Raw genomic sequence first — 17,368 nt, forward strand, 5'->3', positions numbered from 1 at the left:
TCTGAAAAATGGCAGTCCTTTGCTCGTTCAAGCTTTGTATTAGCATGGTGTCAGAAAATATGTGGTTACTTTCAATGTTACCAATAATTAAGAGGAAGGCTGGTGAATTAACAACAATGGAGACGACAAAAAAGGTCATACAACTCATAAACATACAACTTATTGTTATACGTTCAGATTTTATTTATGGGTTTTTGTGTTTGTTAAGTGACTTGCCTGAAATTGCCTATTGATGGACCAAAAAGTACTTTTCAAATACCAGATTTGCATTTTTTATTTTGCTCACCTATCTCAGTTAAAACAACCAGCATTCTGTTTAAATTGGTGAATGATCTTTTTTATAATTGTTTACATTGAAAGGTTTTCTTGAAGTACATACTGTAGATTTTGAGCACATGATAATGTGATTTACTTGCGTGGCTAAAACGCCATCACTAACTTATAAAGTCATACGCTGCAAAAAAAACCTTCTGAGATTGTCTTGAATTTGACTGTATTGGCATAATTTGGGATAAAGAAACACCCATTTCCCACTCAGTGCATTCAACCTAACAATGCTTATGAAAGCACGAGAGTTCGACTTCTGTTCTGCAGATTTTTTATTTTGTATTTCTCTTGAACAAACATGTTGCTGCCCAGAGAGACGGGTTCAGCACTAAACCCACACTGCTGCAGTTGTGTCTCTTTTGTCAACCAACTTCTTCCCACATATAATCACAGCATCCTCTGCTCCAGCAGTCAGAAGATGTTGAATCTGATTCCTCCCACTTGCAGCTGCCTTTTTCATTTGTGTGTCTTTTACTTTTTGTTCTTCCTTTATCGTTAATCATGGGCGGCGTTGCCTAGCGGTGGCGCGGCCCGCTGAGCACAGGGACGGGTTAGATGAGCAGGGAGAAGATCGCACCAGTGTGGGCCCCTTACTCACCGCGAGACGCATTCTTTCTTTCCTTCTTAATCACCTGAATACATAAACCCCCCCCCCCCATGGTCACACAGAATCTGTATACAGGAAACAGTGGAGGAATTACACAGATTACATCATCCTGAGTGTGTAGGCTGGGGGATGAAGATGTTGTGTGTGTGTGTGTGTGGGGGGGGGGGGGTGTGTCGACATACACAAACACACACACACAGGGTAATGTGGCTTGTGTCCAAGTTACTACATTTACACTTCACTGGTAAAGTTGCTGAAACACACATTTACACACACACACACACACACACACACACACACACACACACACACACACACACACACACACACACACACACACACACACACACACACACACACGAAGAGCAGATTCTCCACCAATATAATTACTGAGTTGCCGACGCTCCCGCTGTGCCGTCGCCATGGCAACGCTGACAACCCACCACTGCTGGGAGAGGAGAGGAGGAAGAGGAGACAAGGGGGAAGATGAGAAATCAAGAGCAGAGGAAAGGAAGTGGGGTAGCATGTGATGTAGGAGACAATAGGCAGAGGAGAATAGAGGAAGTGAGGAAAGAAAAGAGGAAGAAGAGGAGAGGAGCAGCAAACATGAAAAGATGTAGATGAGAGGTGTAGGATAGTGTTGTAGGAGAGGAGAGCAGAAGAAAAGGAGATGGAGGAGGAGAGAAGACAAGGTGGAGGATGAGAAAGGAAGAGGAGGGGCAACAAATAAAAAGATGGAGATAAAAAAGTGGTGAGAGCTGAGGAAGAGGAGGAAAATAATGGGAATGAGTGGAAGAGGAGGAGGAAGGGATTAGGAGACAAGGGGGAAGATGAGAAAGGAAGAACAGAGGAGAGGAGAAGCAAAGTGCAAAGAGGGAGAGCAGAGGTGTAGGATGGTGATGTAGAGGACTAAAAGTGAAAGTAGAGAGGAAGAAGAAGAGAGTGTAGGAGAAGGAGGAGGAAGAAGAGCAGAGGAGAAGAGGAGGATGAAGAGGAGGAGCAAATAAATAGAGAAAAATTAGGACATAGAGGAGACGATAGCTGAGGAAGAGGTAGAGGAGGTGGAGGAGGAGGAAAAGAGAATAAGAGTGGAGGAATAAGAGAAGAAGAAGAAGAAGAAGAAGAAGAAGAACAGGATATAAGACAAGGGGGGGTTGAGAGGGAAAGAGCTGAGGAGAGGAGGAGCAAACATTTAAAGAGGTACATGAGAGGGGTATAGGATGGTAATGAAGACAACAAGGAGATGAGAGGAGGAGGAGGGTAATGGAAAAGGAGGGAGATTAGTTCCAGAGACAGTAAAGAGAAAAGGAAGATGGAGATAGAAATAAAGAAAGCGAGAGAGAGGAGGGAGTAGGTGGTGTTTGAACTCCACTATTCAGGGATCAATTTAAGCTTTTTATCGGAGGCTTTGAATCTGTCTCAGTAGGAGTAAGCACAGCAGCCAAACCACAAAGGGCAAGAGCAGATCAAGAAAAACAAGTAAACAAGAGTGAGAGATCATTTATTTAATTTCTTAAACACACTTTCGACCGATCTGACTTTTAAAAGGGACACATAGGGGACCCACCATTCAGTTCAGGATGTGTACAAATATAACAAACGTGCAGTTGTTGGTCCCTGTTGTGAGTTAAGTCTCTCACTTCCCTGGTGCTGTTTTTCACTTTTCCTCTACATTACCTTGGCAGCTATACGTGTTAGAAACTTTGTAGTTTTAAATGTCACATATTATACTCATTTAGAGGTTTGAATTCAGTGGAGGTGTCAGCTTATTTTAACACCTCGAGTTAATGTGCTGACCTCATGCGACTCTGATGAATCAGGCTTTTTTAATTTGGTAACTGGCCTCATTTTCTATAAGCGTCACACAATCTCTGCATCTCTGCATCTCTCAGTCTCTCTTTTTTCTCTGCTTCTGATAATTCATATTTTGTTCATTTTATATGCAGTGAAGTTGGCACGTTAGACATCCAGAGTAAGGCACACATTCTTTGGGAGTGCTTTTCTTTAATTGGAAAAATAATTATGTAAGAAGACAAAAACTAACTCTAAAAAATGTGTGGGTAAGGGGGTGGGATTTGCTTTGTTTTGCCGTCATATCTGTTTGTATAAATGCTTTTAAACAACATTAAGAAGTTTAGATTGATGCTGCATTGTGTTGCCTTTTTTAGTGGACAATTCTACTTAAAATCACAAGGCAAAGTGTGTGCGAGTGTGTTGCTGTGGTGCAGGCCACAGAAAAGCTTCACACTGCTGATTTTTTTCGTGTGTTTGTATTTTAGAAGTGAGCTTTAATGCCTGTGATCCGGTTGCTTTTAGAGGATTAGGACTCACTCAAATGTAGTGTTGCCCCATGACCTCTAAAAAGAAGAGTGTCCGTGTCATCCACCTATTTGGGATGATTAAGTCGAATACTGCTGGGTCTTTTTTTTTTAGAAGCTTTCCTACTTACACACTCTGCCTTTTGGCAACACAACACACAGGTACACACTTGGTTCACTATGAATAGACACACACACAGTGTATTCATTCATATCTGACAAAGAATAATCAGTTAAAAATAATCCTCAGCGCTCAGACAGGCTGTAAACAAACCCTCGGTTGTATTTTAGTAAAGTAGGTTGCGCTTCAACAATGGGATTCACAGTGCAGCGGTAAACCCTAAACCTAATGAACATATCAAAAAAAGGAGAGCACATATTCAAAGTCAAGAAGAACTAAATGGTACACCACAATAAAAATATGCTTTGGTAAGGAGCCTTCTTGAGAGTGTTTTGACTCTCTTTTGTACTTGTTACCCCTTAAGGGCAAGTGAGTGTGATGGTGATCTGGGGTAATATTAACTATGGGCTTTTTACAGCAGACAAGTCTTTCTTATTGGACAACAAATTGACAGACTGCTTTCAAAAAGTGGTCTTCGCCTGGTTGTTATGGTCTACACTAAAACATAATTTTCAGAAATCCTTGTGCTTACAACAGGAAGTACACAAGGAAAAAGTTGAATCAGAAAGTTGTAATTTTTACTTTTTCCTTGTTTTAATGTAGATTTTCAAGGTATATTCCAACAGATATCACTTGTGCGCGTTTGTCAAAATACACCCCGCAAGTACTTTACTTTGGTGTGTATATATGTATTCAACCCAGAGTGTATCACTGTAAGCGTGTTTCATCCTATAAACTTCAGACTTACTGTAGACATCTCACATTCACCTTCTGCTTTTGGTTTTACTTCCAAACAAGTGGTTTCAGTGAAAATGGTGTGTTTATTAACAAGCTGTCTGATCCTTTGACCTGTCCTCTCACTTCCCTTAATGCACTTGCTGATTGCTGGTTGTCAATTCCTCATGTTATTATAAAGTACCAAACCTAAAGGAAATACAAAAAATTACAAAAACCATATGCTGATTGTTAAAAAAAATAGTGTGTGTGTGTGTGTGTGTGTGTGTGTGTGTGTGTGTGTGTGCCCCTGTTATAGGTGGCAAATGTCCAGTCACCATACGTCCTTTCATTTTTGCTGTCACCCACGCAATACTATTTTTATCCCAAGAGTCGTGAGGGCAAGTACATGTAGCAAAGTGTGTGTGTGTGTATCAGGGTGTGTGTGTCAGGGTGTGTCATCAGGTTACAGTGTGTGTAAGTGGACCCCTCTTTGTCCTGTTGATAATTTTAGATAGACGGCCACTGAAACTTTCAACAGGAGGGTCAGATGCAACCTTTTCCACTGACTGACTGACACACACACACACACACACACACACACACACACACACACACACACACACACACACACACACACACACACACACACACACACACACACACACACATATCTGTTCATTCATTCCTATAATGTCCAGTGAACTATAGAAGTTGTACTTATCCAGGAAGTTTGCATTATCCAAATTTGTAAAGGTGTGTAGAATATTATGGGGGAAAAAATCCCATTATAAAAACAACATGGAATAGTTAAAGGTTCTTAATATGAATTTTAGTTTCAATAACCAAGTTTTACATTCAGTATCAATAACAATGATTAAAGTCTATCAGGTTGAGTTCTCTATTCGTGAACAATTTTTCGGTTTAATTTCCAAATCTGTCATACTTTTGCGAGCTTCTCAAGATTAGCTTTAATGGAGGTCATCGAAAACAAAACTGTTGTTGAATAGAAACTGAGAATTAGACAATCTTATAGATGAAATGAAAAGTGAGGATGATGTTTTAAAGGGGGAGTTGGAGACATGACATGGAGAGAGCGATGACTGCTGACTCATCCTCTGTCAGATCCGTCTCCGTCAGCCCAGAGTGGTCTTGGCAGTCTCTGCTTCAAGCTGTTCCCACAACCAAATAACTGCAGCTGAACCCTCCGAAATGTGGTCTCATACCATGAATAATTAAAACTAATTTTTACCAGAGACCCTCTCTGTGATTCAGCTGTTGTATGAGAGCGGTGTCACGATCGATCCATGACAGTGTTGGTTTTTCGCACCTGTCTTTACAGCCTTTCGTTTCAATCAATAATAAAGTTTCTCGTCTGTTTTTTAGGAAAGCCATCTCCCGTTCAGGCCTCCAGCACCTTGGCCCACCCCACCCTGCCTTGCCTCCCGCATCAAACGGGCCCAACAAAGAGCTGCGAACCGCCCTGGACTGGACTGTAAGACATGCATTTATATCATGTAAAATTAATGATCATCATATTTATCTTTGTATATTTGTTTTGAGTATGGGTATTGTGTATTGTGTACATAAGATAAGATAAGAATGACTTTATTAATCCCAAACATGTTTTTGTTGCAGCAGCATAATACAATACAAGGCATAGCTAATCATTTGAAATAAAAAGAAGTATAGACATCTCAAAGAAGAAATAAGAGATACAAATAAAAATAAACTGGCAAAAATAAAATTAACTGGCCATGTATGTTTATGCTTGCTACATTTTACACATGCAGACTCAACTGAACATGAGACTTATACATCAATACGTGTTTTAATACCGCACAAAGTAGACAGTTGTCCCAGGCTCTGCTTGCCTTATTCTGCCGCACTGAGTCACTGAATGACATTTGTATTTGAATGACAACAGATTTTTCAGCAGACTGGTTTCAGCAGCCGTATGTTCATGTGGAAAAGAAAAGCAGCAATTTTCTTTTGGGTTTTTGATTTTTACTAGAAAATGTCCTGACAACTGACCGTGGGAAAGTTTTACGTGCCAGGATGTGACTTTTTCTCTGGGTTTATTTTTCAGAACTTAATAGGCTTCATTTACGTTACGCCTCACAAAGCTCCAGAGACGTTTAAAAACACTTTCTGAATTGAAATGAAACAAAATCACATGCTGAGGGAAATGCCAAGTTAATATATAACGTTGTGTGAAAGAAGTCATGAAACGACTTAACAAATTAGACTGCAACGGTCAACAAGGCATCTCCGTTTACATTGGAATCAGTGTGAAGAAATACAGGACATTTGAGAAGCAATTGTCTTAAATGCCTAGATTTTTGAGGAAATTCCGTTAACAACTTATTTATTTGAAAAGTCGATCTTCAAAACTAATTTTCGAGTAAAATAAGACAAACCATTTGTTTATTATCCTACATTCTTTCAGGAAATCCCCTGCATATTCAGTCACATTTGTCTTTAATCATCACAAAAACTCTGTTAGAACTGATTTTATGATAGTCTTTGCAGAAATAACTGCTGCCAACTCTACTTTGTTTTATAGTAGGCCCGAAGGATGAAAACAAAGCTGCTATTTTTATCTGACTCAACAAGAAAAGCATAACTGTGAGGAAGGGAGGTTTTTACTTTACTTCTGAGCACACCGGCTCCGAAAACAAACACAGTGCTTTAGCCATAGAAATAGCCTCCAAAAATACTTCAAGCCAATTCAAAAGAATCATAAAGCGGCTATAATTACATCATGTGTAATCAAGTAAAAAAAACAAATGTCTTAATTTTGTTACGCTCTATTATACTGTAAAGTTGAATCAGACATCAATAATGAATATTCAGTAAAACATGCTGCATTATTAATGAGAAGGTGTAAGTAGACAAACCCACATCTGAGATCCCCCTGTGGCTCTGTCTGCAGGGACACTTCCAACACGTCATCACTGGCCTTTAGCTCTCTGCACGACACACACACTAATATATACTCATTGTGTGCTATCACTCATTATTGTACACTCGGGAGTTGATTTGCCACTCTTAGAGGCTCTCCTATGAGTCAGATAGAAAGATTTCTTTTTGTTTATTTGTGACATATTGACCAGCCAGTGACAGTGGTTTGATGCTACGTAGCAAGACGATACTTATGGCTGTGAAATCCAAAAAATATCATGCAGCTTCTGCTCTTTACGCTCCTTTACCTTCACGTTTAGTCTCTAATCATCAATATTACATCTGGAAAATGTTGCTAATAAATGTATTGTACCTCATACAGTAGGACCTCTCTTAAACCAGCACATTAATTAGCACATGATTTTTGATCATCAAGTTACCTTCCTCACTATTTTCCAAAGGATTTTAACCCCCAGATACCAGTATTTAGTAATTCAATCAGACTCTGTATTATTGATTTCTTTCACATAGTATATTTACTGCTGTATATTCTACAATCTTGCATAGGCCTAAATGGTATACAAATACACATGACAAGACACCATGTGGCAGACGATTAGGTAGCCCAATGATTGTGTAAAATAATATTTAAAAATGTTACCCTCCACTCCCCCTCTTGCACATATTTGTAATAATAAGACAGATCTAACCCTAAAACAATGTAGTTTTAACACAATGACTAAGACACACACATCTTCTGAAAGCTGTACAATGAACATCCTTTACTGCTTCACACACAATGTCTATATGCATATAGGAGTGTGTTTGCACTTGAATCAGCGGCTCCTGTAATGCTTTGATTAGCATCTTAAATGAACATACACTGTGAAATTACCCTCCTCCTCAGCAGCGCTGATTATGTGCTTGACACACACTCGTTGACCGCCGTTTCACTGCAGCGTTTTTATGTAGATATGGTTGCGGTTTAATGTGAACACCTTGAGTGATAGATAATGTGAGTTATTATATCATTACTGCCTCTCTGCAGGAGAACGCAGTGAACGGGGATCACCTGTGGATGGAGACGAGTTGTTCAGGAGAGCTCTGTTATCTCGGAGAGGACACCTGCCTACTTAAGACCGCAGTGAGTGATGGACACTGTGTGTGTGTGTGTGTGTGTGTGTGTGTGTGTGTGTGTGTGTGTGTGTGTGTGTGTGTGTGTGTGTGTGTGTGTGTGTGTGTGTGTGTGTGTGTGTGTGTGTGTGTGTGTGTGTGTGTGTGTGTGTGTGTGTGTGTGTGTGTGTGTGTGTGTGTGTGTGTGTGTGTGTGTGTGTGTGTGTATCCTCTTAGACCTAAAAAAATAGTGACAATGTAATTCATCGTAAGTGTTGATAGTCTTTTTGATAATGAGAATATTGGAGATAAAAAGATATAAATCCTTGAGGTGACTTTCTACACACTTGTACAGAGTGTGTAGAAATGTTGTCATGTTGACCTAACAATAAGATAAGCTATACTCAAATCAAAGATTCACATCTAATCAAATCCTGATATTTTGCATTAAATGTTTTTTTACATTTTCAAAAACCACATGCATAAAAACCTGCTCTCTCAGTTCAGGCACAAAGCAGGTAGTCTCAGTGTTCAGGAAATGGAGCGTATTGTGTTGTAAACTCCAGAGTAAGTTACTCAGAAAACAGAGAAAGCAGTGTATAAACTGTTAAAGTGTTTAAATTACAGGTATTATAAACCCAGCCACCTCCTACAAAGAAAAATAGCACTTTGATTCCAGTGCTGAGAAATAACCTTTAATGTGGACAACCGTATAATGACATATCTGTACAGTTCCACTGATGGAGTGCAATTACAGCACAATGAGTGTAGAGAACATGGTGAGGCTGCTGCTGGTTAGAGGGAGATGCAGCACAAATCCATTCACTATAACCTATAGTGTGTTCACAGATATATATTCCACCAGCCATTTCAGCTTCTTAAAAGGAGTGAAAGAAGTAACCTCGGTTGGATTACTTTGAGTAGTCATCGGCGACATAAAAGCACACGTTCCTACCTGTTCTCCTCATATTCATGAGCCTGACTCAGTCTTTGTCATAATGGAAGCACTGATGATCAGATTCCGATTCCTGGAGTCATTTAAGAGTTGTCTTGCGAGCTTGTATGCATTTACTGTCAGATGTACTCTGGGTGAAAAGTGCAAATCCAACAATCTTTGAAAATGTGTGGAACTTCTGAGTGGAACGGAACGATCTGGCTAAGCTTGTTTATCCAACTGTCATCTATTGCTGTATAATAACAAAAAAGGATCCCTCTGATTTGAACTAATACAAAAATGATCGAATGTCAAAACAATGACTGTGACACAAACATCTGAGACTTGATTGGGACATTATAGAGCTGAAGCAACTGTTCCATAAATTCAGTATTTCATTAACAGTTCATTCACCTGCTACTGCCACCATTAATGCCACTTTCAAGGCTCTCAATGTTGCCGTACAAGTTACACAAAACAAAACACCAGCAGAAAAACAACACAATATAATCAATAAGAACAGAGGATGTGTCATGTGATGTGTTTTGAAAACGGAGAGAGAGTCAGTATTCCGGATGTGGAGGGCGTTCTAGAGGGCGGGGTGCAGAGCAGCTGAAGGCTCTGGAGCCCATGGTGGTTAAGCGGAAAGGTGGTGTAGTGAGGTGGATGGAAGATCTCAGAGTGCTCTGTGGTAGAAAACTGAAAGTATTTTGCTTTCAAAAAAAACCACGACATGTGATAATGTCAGTTAAGATACAATTGACGTCTTTGGGCCTGAAAGACCTATTTCAACTAGAATGGCACTCAGAGAGGACACGCGTCCATGTATCTACCAGGATAAAATAAATAAAGTGTAAGTTAATGTTCTCCCACCGTTTCAGCAGGATTGAGTTTAATAAATAAAATATCTCTAGTGTATTGACTGACATCCTCTGAGACTGTGCTACACTTAATCAACAGAGGTGTCTTCTATCTTATTGAACTGTAAGACTCCACAGCCAAACAACCAAAACATTGGTCCTTGGGGTAATTATTCAATCTAATAGTGTCATACTTCTTTTTTCTTAAAATGGTAGACTTTAAAGACGTACATGACCTAAAAGAAACTGTGTTGTAAAGAAGTTCCCTCCAATTGGCGCGTTTTGCAATGTCCCAGACTCCTCATTCCCCTACATGTTATCAGGCAGCATCTTGAGGAGGAACATCGAGCTTCGTGTTTCTTGTTAAAAGAGGGGTTTTGTGCTGGGGACATTTACAATGCCAGAACATTCAGAACCGCTAACTACTAAGTATTGAGAGTGAAAGACTGTCCTTTATCTTTGAGAGTAGCACTGTGCTAAGTGTGGCTCAGTGACACTTGGAGTTGAGACTACTCCATTATCAGCCGTCTTATTATCTACCCATAATCAGTAGTCAGTCGTGAGAGGAAGGGCAGCAGGGCAGGATTATTTATTAATGGCAAACAGCTCTTTGGCATCTTGAATGTCGGGTGATTATCCTTCATTGCCGGTCACGCTGTGATAAATGGCAGGAGTAATCTTTGAGACATCTGCATATTTTCAAAGCCATGTTTACTCTAATATAGTTTGTTTTTCACCAACAATTATATCAATAAGCATTTATGGTCTGTTATTATTTTGTTGTGCAGTCTGTTCATTGTGTGAAAACCTGGTAGTTCTGTACAGTTGAATTCAAGTTTAATCACTCATATTGTGTGTGTGTGTGTGTGTGTGTGTGTGTGTGTGTGTGTGTGTGTGTGTGTGTGTGTGGTCTTTATATCTCACCAAACTCTCTGCTGTGTGTGTGTTTTCTCCTTAAGAAGTCGGCCCCCAGGAAGAAATGTGCTGCCTGTAAGATTGTGGTTCACTCGGGCTGCATAGAGCAATTAGAAAAGGTATGAGGCACACACACATACACACACTCGCACACACTCAGTCAATCCAACATTTTTAAAGCAGACACGTTATCATTTAATTAAATGTAACATTTTCTGCAACTTTATTCCTGTTAGTCAATATTTAGGCTTCAGCTATAGCACTTTCTGACTCACGGTTTAATATTACTTTGCCATACTGGTACTTTTTTTTATAAAACTCATTCATTTTGGTGTTTTGCCTCAATATTTAATTTGATTTGTTTAATCTTTTCTTCGTCTCTCTCTAGATTAACTTTAGATGTAAGCCTACCTACAGAGAGGGAGGATCCCGGTGCCTCCGAGATGTAAGTGTGTGTGTGTGTGCGTGTGTAAATACTGTGTGTGATTCTATACATGTGAGAAGAAAATATATCCTGTTTACACTTTGTGTAAGGAGTAATCGTGATTGTCATGTTGACAGCAGGGCATACTGAGACATCACTGGGTTCACAGACGGAGACAGGAGGGGAAATGTAGACAGTGTGGGAAGGTAACACACACACACACACACACACACACACACACACACACACACACACACACACACACATACACATACACACATACACATACATACACACACACACACACACACACACACAGAAGCTGTTTACAGTTATTATTGTTTATACAGACTTACTTGAGTGTTTCTGTCTGTTCTTGCAGAGTTTTCAACAGAAGTTCTTCCACAGTAAAGAAATAATCGCAATCAGCTGTTCCTGGTGTAAACAGGCAGTAAGTTAATCATCCTCTGTATTATTATTCACTTTAGATTTAAATAATATCACACAAGGTATGTGGTGAAGTAACTACATTCTCAAGAACATTTCACTTATGAAGTAAAAAATAACCAGGAGTGTTTTCCTGTTTATTGCAGTTCCACAATAAGGTGACGTGTTTCATGCTGCACCACATCGAGGAGCCATGTTCACTAGGGGCCCACGCCGGAGTCATAGTACCCCCCTCCTGGATCATCAAAGTCAGAAAACCACAGGTGCACACACACACAAACACACACATACTCCCATTACAGACATCCCTCACCAGTCAGTCCACTGGTTGATAAAGTTCACAGGCTGTCATTTTTTCAGAAAACAATTTTGAAATCTAAATTTAAAAACTTTAAAAAACTATGTGTGTGTATGTGATTCTGTCTATGACGTGATATGAGCTGACACATGTCTGATCTGTCTGAGTAAATTCAGAGATTCACACACACTCAGTCACTCACACACACACACAAGCGCACACGCATATCTCACATCACATGCTATTTTAATTACCATCGGAACGGATATGGTGACAGTGAACTAACCATTGACCCCTGTGTGTGTGTGTGTGTGTGTGTTCGTGTGTGTGTGTGTGTGTGTGTGTCTGTGTGTCTGTGTGTGTGTGTGTGTACACCCTAGAGCTCGCTCAAGAACTCTGCCAGGAGGAAAAAGCGGACATCTTTCAAACGAAGGACAAGCAAGAAGGGACTGGATGTGAGTAACACTATGACTGTGTTAGCTTTGCAGGTTCAGATTTATTACATTCTTTCAAGTTCTTCACAAACATCTTTCTTTGTCATTATTCGTTCTGTGTCTTGCTTTCATCAGGAGTCTAAATGGCGCCCGTTCATGTTGAAGCCCCTCCCTTCCCCTCTCATGAAGCCCATCTTGGTTTTTGTCAATCCTAAGAGTGGAGGCAACCAGGTGAGCAAACTAATCATACCTTCAAGATATCAAACGGATAAGTATAAAAAGGAATTTGCTTAAACGTTATATATTTCATGTAAATGTATAAATAAAATATTACAACTGGCCTTTACTATTTATAAACCTATAGTTTAGATGGTTATCCAGACAGTATTATTCTGCACACCTCGATCTGGTGACCATACATTTCAAACAGCCTTTCTACTGAAGAGTGTTATATAACAGTATCATTACATTATAAGATTTTATTGAATGCTCTTTTATTAACTCACAGCTCCACTTTTCAGATCTCAATAGGGTGTCAGTGGCTGGTTTATGTAGTTTTGAAAGGTAACCTGAGTTTATTTAATTAAACATGATTAAAACCAGCGGCCTATTGTCTCATAAACCACAGCAGAAACCAGTCAGTGTTAAAAGTGTTTAAGGTTGTATAATAATTATTTTCCATGTCAGATAGGACACCCTGACTGTACATTTCTCTCTGCAGGGTTTCAAGGTGTTACAGATGTTCATGTGGATCCTGAACCCTCGACAAGTATTTGACCTGTCGCAGGGGGGGCTGCGAGAGGCGTAAGTTCTCTACTTCTACTTTTACTCAATGTACTCTGCTTTATTCAACTAGACAACAATTCACACATGTACTAAGTATGCACCTACAAAGAACTGTCTAAATCCTAATTTCTCCCCACATTATTATCACAGTTCACTGCAGCGGGGGCGATGCTGTATCTTCTCACTTCATTTTCAGTCATTAAACTCTTTTATTCAAATACTCCGCTCATGGGTCGAGCAATTTTCATGAGACCTGGATAATTACACCCACTTTTAACACCAATCAGCACTGCTTTCTGCTGAAATGTCCTCTTTTATTCTTCATCATCTCCCTTCTTTGTGCACTTTGTGAAATACCAGGTTGGAGCTGTATCGGAAAGTGCCAAATCTAAGGATCCTCGCCTGCGGAGGAGACGGCACGGTAAGACAAGTAGTAGTGTTTGCAGTAGTGATTTATGTTGGTCCTTATAATCAAGTAACCCTTAAAAAAAATACAGCTTCAAAATGGATTAATAAAATAAGGCATTAAATCAAAGGGAAAACTGAATATATGGACCAAAATATGTAGGCTTATGCTTTGCTTGCTGTATTCAGATGCTAGCTCTTTAATTCTAATATAATATATTTTTATATTTTTTATTTTAAATCCCTTACTTTCTGTCTGTGTCTTTTTGTAGGTGGGGTGGATCCTGTCTGCCCTCGATGAGCTGCAGATGAACCCCCAGCCTCCGGTCGCTGTACTTCCTCTGGGAACAGGAAATGACCTCGCCAGGACGCTAAACTGGGGCGGGGTGAGTTCCTCGCCTTGACTCCTGAACCGCAGCACGTCGGGCTTCTCCTCCCTGTAGTTATTCATCCATTGAAGTGTCTGTCTAACCTCTTTGAGTTTAGCGATTCAAATGTAGACATTACAAATAAATGAGCAACATATTGTTACCATAAAGGTCACCCATGTAGCAAAAAAGTGTTTTCATTCACATTTTAATTGGACTGATAGTATCATCATACCTCCACAGCACCAGTTTCTCTACCTAACACACAGCACATTACACAAAAGCAAAACAAATCTAAACTATGTCTGTTATTCTCTTTATATAAAAGTCAAAGGGGCACAGAAAAGGTGTCAGACATTTGTAAAACATTAAATATAAAGCCCCATCCTCCAGCACGAGAGGACTTTAGGCATTTGCAGTCGGTTACTAAAATGAAGTGCTAAAGCATGGAGAATCAGCCCTTTGAGACACACGTACACACACACACACACACACACACACACACACACACACACACACACACACACACACACACACACACACACACACACACACACACACACACACACACACACACACACACACACACACACACATTGTATAACTGTACTGCAACATAGAAGAAGAGAACTTTAACAGCACCCAAATTCTTCTGTTAGCCTTTAGTGGTACGTCTGTTTGTAGCAACATCTCAGCATGAAAACCTGAGTCAAAACCTGCAACGTTTTTAATCAATTTTCTGTTGATAATAAACTGTTTTCATTCATTAAGTAATTAGTATATCAAAATGTATTTAAATAGAAATGATCTCAGTTATCTTTATTGAATTTTTTTACCTGCATTATAGATTTTTTGGGGGGAATATTTAAATGAACATAGTTTATAGAAAAAAACGCTGGTAGTTTTGTATCACCTTGTGTGGCACATGGAGCAGTCTGTGCACAGTGACTGATGAACAAGGACACGTGAATGACTTTAACGAGAGTCCTGGAATACGATGCAGAAGTAACGTCCTGATACAGAGAGAGATAGAGGCTTTGAACGAAGATGGAGCTGAAGAGTCCTATCTATGTTCATACTGTAGTGTAGAGTAATTAGTGTGTCCTGTTTGTCCTCTATGTCCAAAGTGTTTCTGAATGCAGAGTTTTCCATCCACCATTCTCGTTTCCTTTACTCTCCTTTTTTTCCTTACTCTCTTTTTAATACCTTTCCTGTATTGTTTTTGCCTTCCTCTGAATCCCATCCCTTTCAATTCATTTCCTATAATCTTTTCTCCTTTAGACCCTGTACCTCTTTCTCTTTTACTTCCCTTTGCTTTGAAAGGGAGGTAAAGATTGTTGTTCCTCTCCTCTCCTTCACTTATCTCACCTTTCAATTGTTCTCCTTCCATCTTCTTTGCTTTCCTCTATCCTCTTCTCCTTTCCTTTTAAATCCTTTCCTTCAATTCCTCTTCACTCATTTTCTTACACCTAATTTCTTTGTTTCCACGTTCCTTTCCTTCCCTTTTCTTTTTAAATTCCTTTCCTTTCCTCTCCTTCTTGCCCCTTTCCTTTCCTTTGATTCCTTCTCCTTTCCTTTCAATCCCTTCTCTGCTCCTTTTTTTGCTTCATTTCCTCTTCCCTTCCTTTCCTTCTCCTCCTCTCTCCTTTTCCTGACACTCAGCTGTGTTACTCACCTGCAACACCTCTCTCTGTGTGAGCGTTAATGGACCTGTAACTTGCTGAGTATCAGAGCGAGTGTGTGTGTGTATGTATGTGTGTTTACGCTCTCTGAGGAGGCCCTGCTGATGAGTGCTACTATCATCAGATTGTTGTATCCTTCTGTGTGTGTCACTCACTGCTCTCCTTAGTACATTCATTTCCTGACCCTGTCCAGAGGGAGAGAGAGAATAAAAATCAGTCGACACAGAGACAAGGGATGGAGAGAATAATGAGAAAAAGACAAAATACTGTCGGTTAGAGAGACGAGGCTTGAATGCCTGATGTGACGGAGGTCAGAGAGGCAAGGCTTGATGGCAGGATGAAAGGGAGGAGGAAGGTGTGTGTTATCGGTAAAATCCCTTTATTTATGCATGAGGTTTGGTGTGTGCTCTTAAGGTGATCAGGGTGTTAGTGAGGCAGACCACTTATTGAGAGACAGCTCTCTGTTCCACTATCTTTTCCTTACTCCCTGTGTGTGTGTGTGTGTGTGTGTGTGTGTGTGTGTGTGTGTGTGTGTGTGTGTGCGTGTGTGTGTGTGTGTGTGTGTGTGTGTGTGTGTGTGTGTGTGTGTGTGTGTGTGTGTGTGTGTGTGTGTGTGTGTGTGTGTGTGTGTGTGTGTGTGTGTGTGTGTGTGTGTGTGTGTGTGTGTGTGTGTGTGTGTGTGTGTGTGTTGTGCTCTTGTTATTGAAAGAGGTATAAAGGCCATCGTTTAGTTAGAGACAACATCATCCTTTCATCTCTTATCGTTCTCTCCTATCATCCAAACCATTCTGCTCTTCCTCTTCCTATAGCATCCAGTTTTCAATTTGCTTTTCATCATCTTTATTCCAAAGTGTTACGTTTTACCGCACTGACTCAATGCTGTAACTGCTGATTGTATATTTTAAATAATGCAAGTTCTCATTCCCTGTCTCCCTATTTACTTTCTGCCGTGTATTTCTGTCTCCACAGGGTTACACAGACGAGCCGGTGTCTAAGGTTTTGTGTCACGTGGAGGACGGTTCGGTGGTGCAGCTGGACAGGTGGAACCTTCTGGTGGAGAAAGGTGCTGCGCAGCTAGAGGAGGGAACGCAGAACGTAAGGAGCCAGCATGGTGCTTAGGGTGTATGTTCTGTGAAATATATATGTTGTGGAGATAGGGAAAAAGCTGGTAAGGACTTGGGATGAGCCTGAAGTAAAGAACTGTATTAAAGTAGTTTCAAGGGATGAGGTCGGGATGGCAAATTGAATTACTGTTTTTGAAATGTTTTGTTTCTGAAGCTCATCTAAACTAGAAAATCTAAAAGTAAGCTATACAAACAGCAGTGATCCAGCTCATTCAGTGACAAATACAATGCATTTTAATCAAGCTACCTTTTAATATGAAACAAGATAGTTCCACAAACTCGCTAAGCTTTCTCAGTATGATAAATAAATTAAATGAACTCAAAAAAGGTCGAAAGAGACACAACTCATTATGGGTGGTTATAATGCTGAGGCATTGGATTGTACTGTTAATTTACATGTTAAATAGAACAGGATTTGTCTATGTGAATAAATGATGTGATATTTATGCAAACACACTCACTATAAAACATTTTCCTGTGTCCTCAGCTGCCTCTGAATGTGTTCAACAACTACTTCAGCCTGGGCTTTGATGCTCATGTCACCCTGGAGTTTCATGAGTCCAGAGGTCAGTGAAATATCTTTGAAT

At 40.0% G+C, this 17,368-nt stretch overlaps 1 protein-coding gene across 13 annotated transcripts in view; it reads left to right on the forward strand.

Moving 5' to 3' along the window:
• The window catches only part of dgki (diacylglycerol kinase, iota), a 58,084-nt gene that overhangs the window by 22,949 nt on the left and 17,767 nt on the right, over positions 1–17,368 (forward strand). For 5 of the 13 annotated variants that reach the window (XM_063905257.1, XM_063905259.1, XM_063905261.1 and 2 more), the window contains exons 2-15: positions 5,474–5,582; positions 8,040–8,135; positions 10,858–10,932; positions 11,202–11,258; positions 11,375–11,443; positions 11,620–11,688; positions 11,831–11,947; positions 12,363–12,437; positions 12,552–12,647; positions 13,138–13,220; positions 13,563–13,623; positions 13,880–13,993; positions 16,627–16,752; positions 17,269–17,347. In XM_063905257.1, coding sequence (XP_063761327.1) covers positions 5,474–5,582; positions 8,040–8,135; positions 10,858–10,932; positions 11,202–11,258; positions 11,375–11,443; positions 11,620–11,688; positions 11,831–11,947; positions 12,363–12,437; positions 12,552–12,647; positions 13,138–13,220; positions 13,563–13,623; positions 13,880–13,993; positions 16,627–16,752; positions 17,269–17,347 — 1,226 coding nt within the window. Of the gene's footprint in view, positions 1–5,473; positions 5,583–8,039; positions 8,136–10,857; positions 10,933–11,201; positions 11,259–11,374; positions 11,444–11,619; positions 11,689–11,830; positions 11,948–12,362; positions 12,648–13,137; positions 13,221–13,562; positions 13,624–13,879; positions 13,994–16,626; positions 16,753–17,268; positions 17,348–17,368 lie in introns of all 13 variants that reach the window. The other 8 variants (XM_063905260.1, XM_063905262.1, XM_063905264.1 and 5 more) reach the window with 4 other exon arrangements.

The sequence above is a fragment of the Eleginops maclovinus genome, chromosome 17 (assembly GCF_036324505.1).
Source record: "Eleginops maclovinus isolate JMC-PN-2008 ecotype Puerto Natales chromosome 17, JC_Emac_rtc_rv5, whole genome shotgun sequence".
NCBI lineage: Eukaryota > Metazoa > Chordata > Actinopteri > Perciformes > Eleginopidae > Eleginops > Eleginops maclovinus.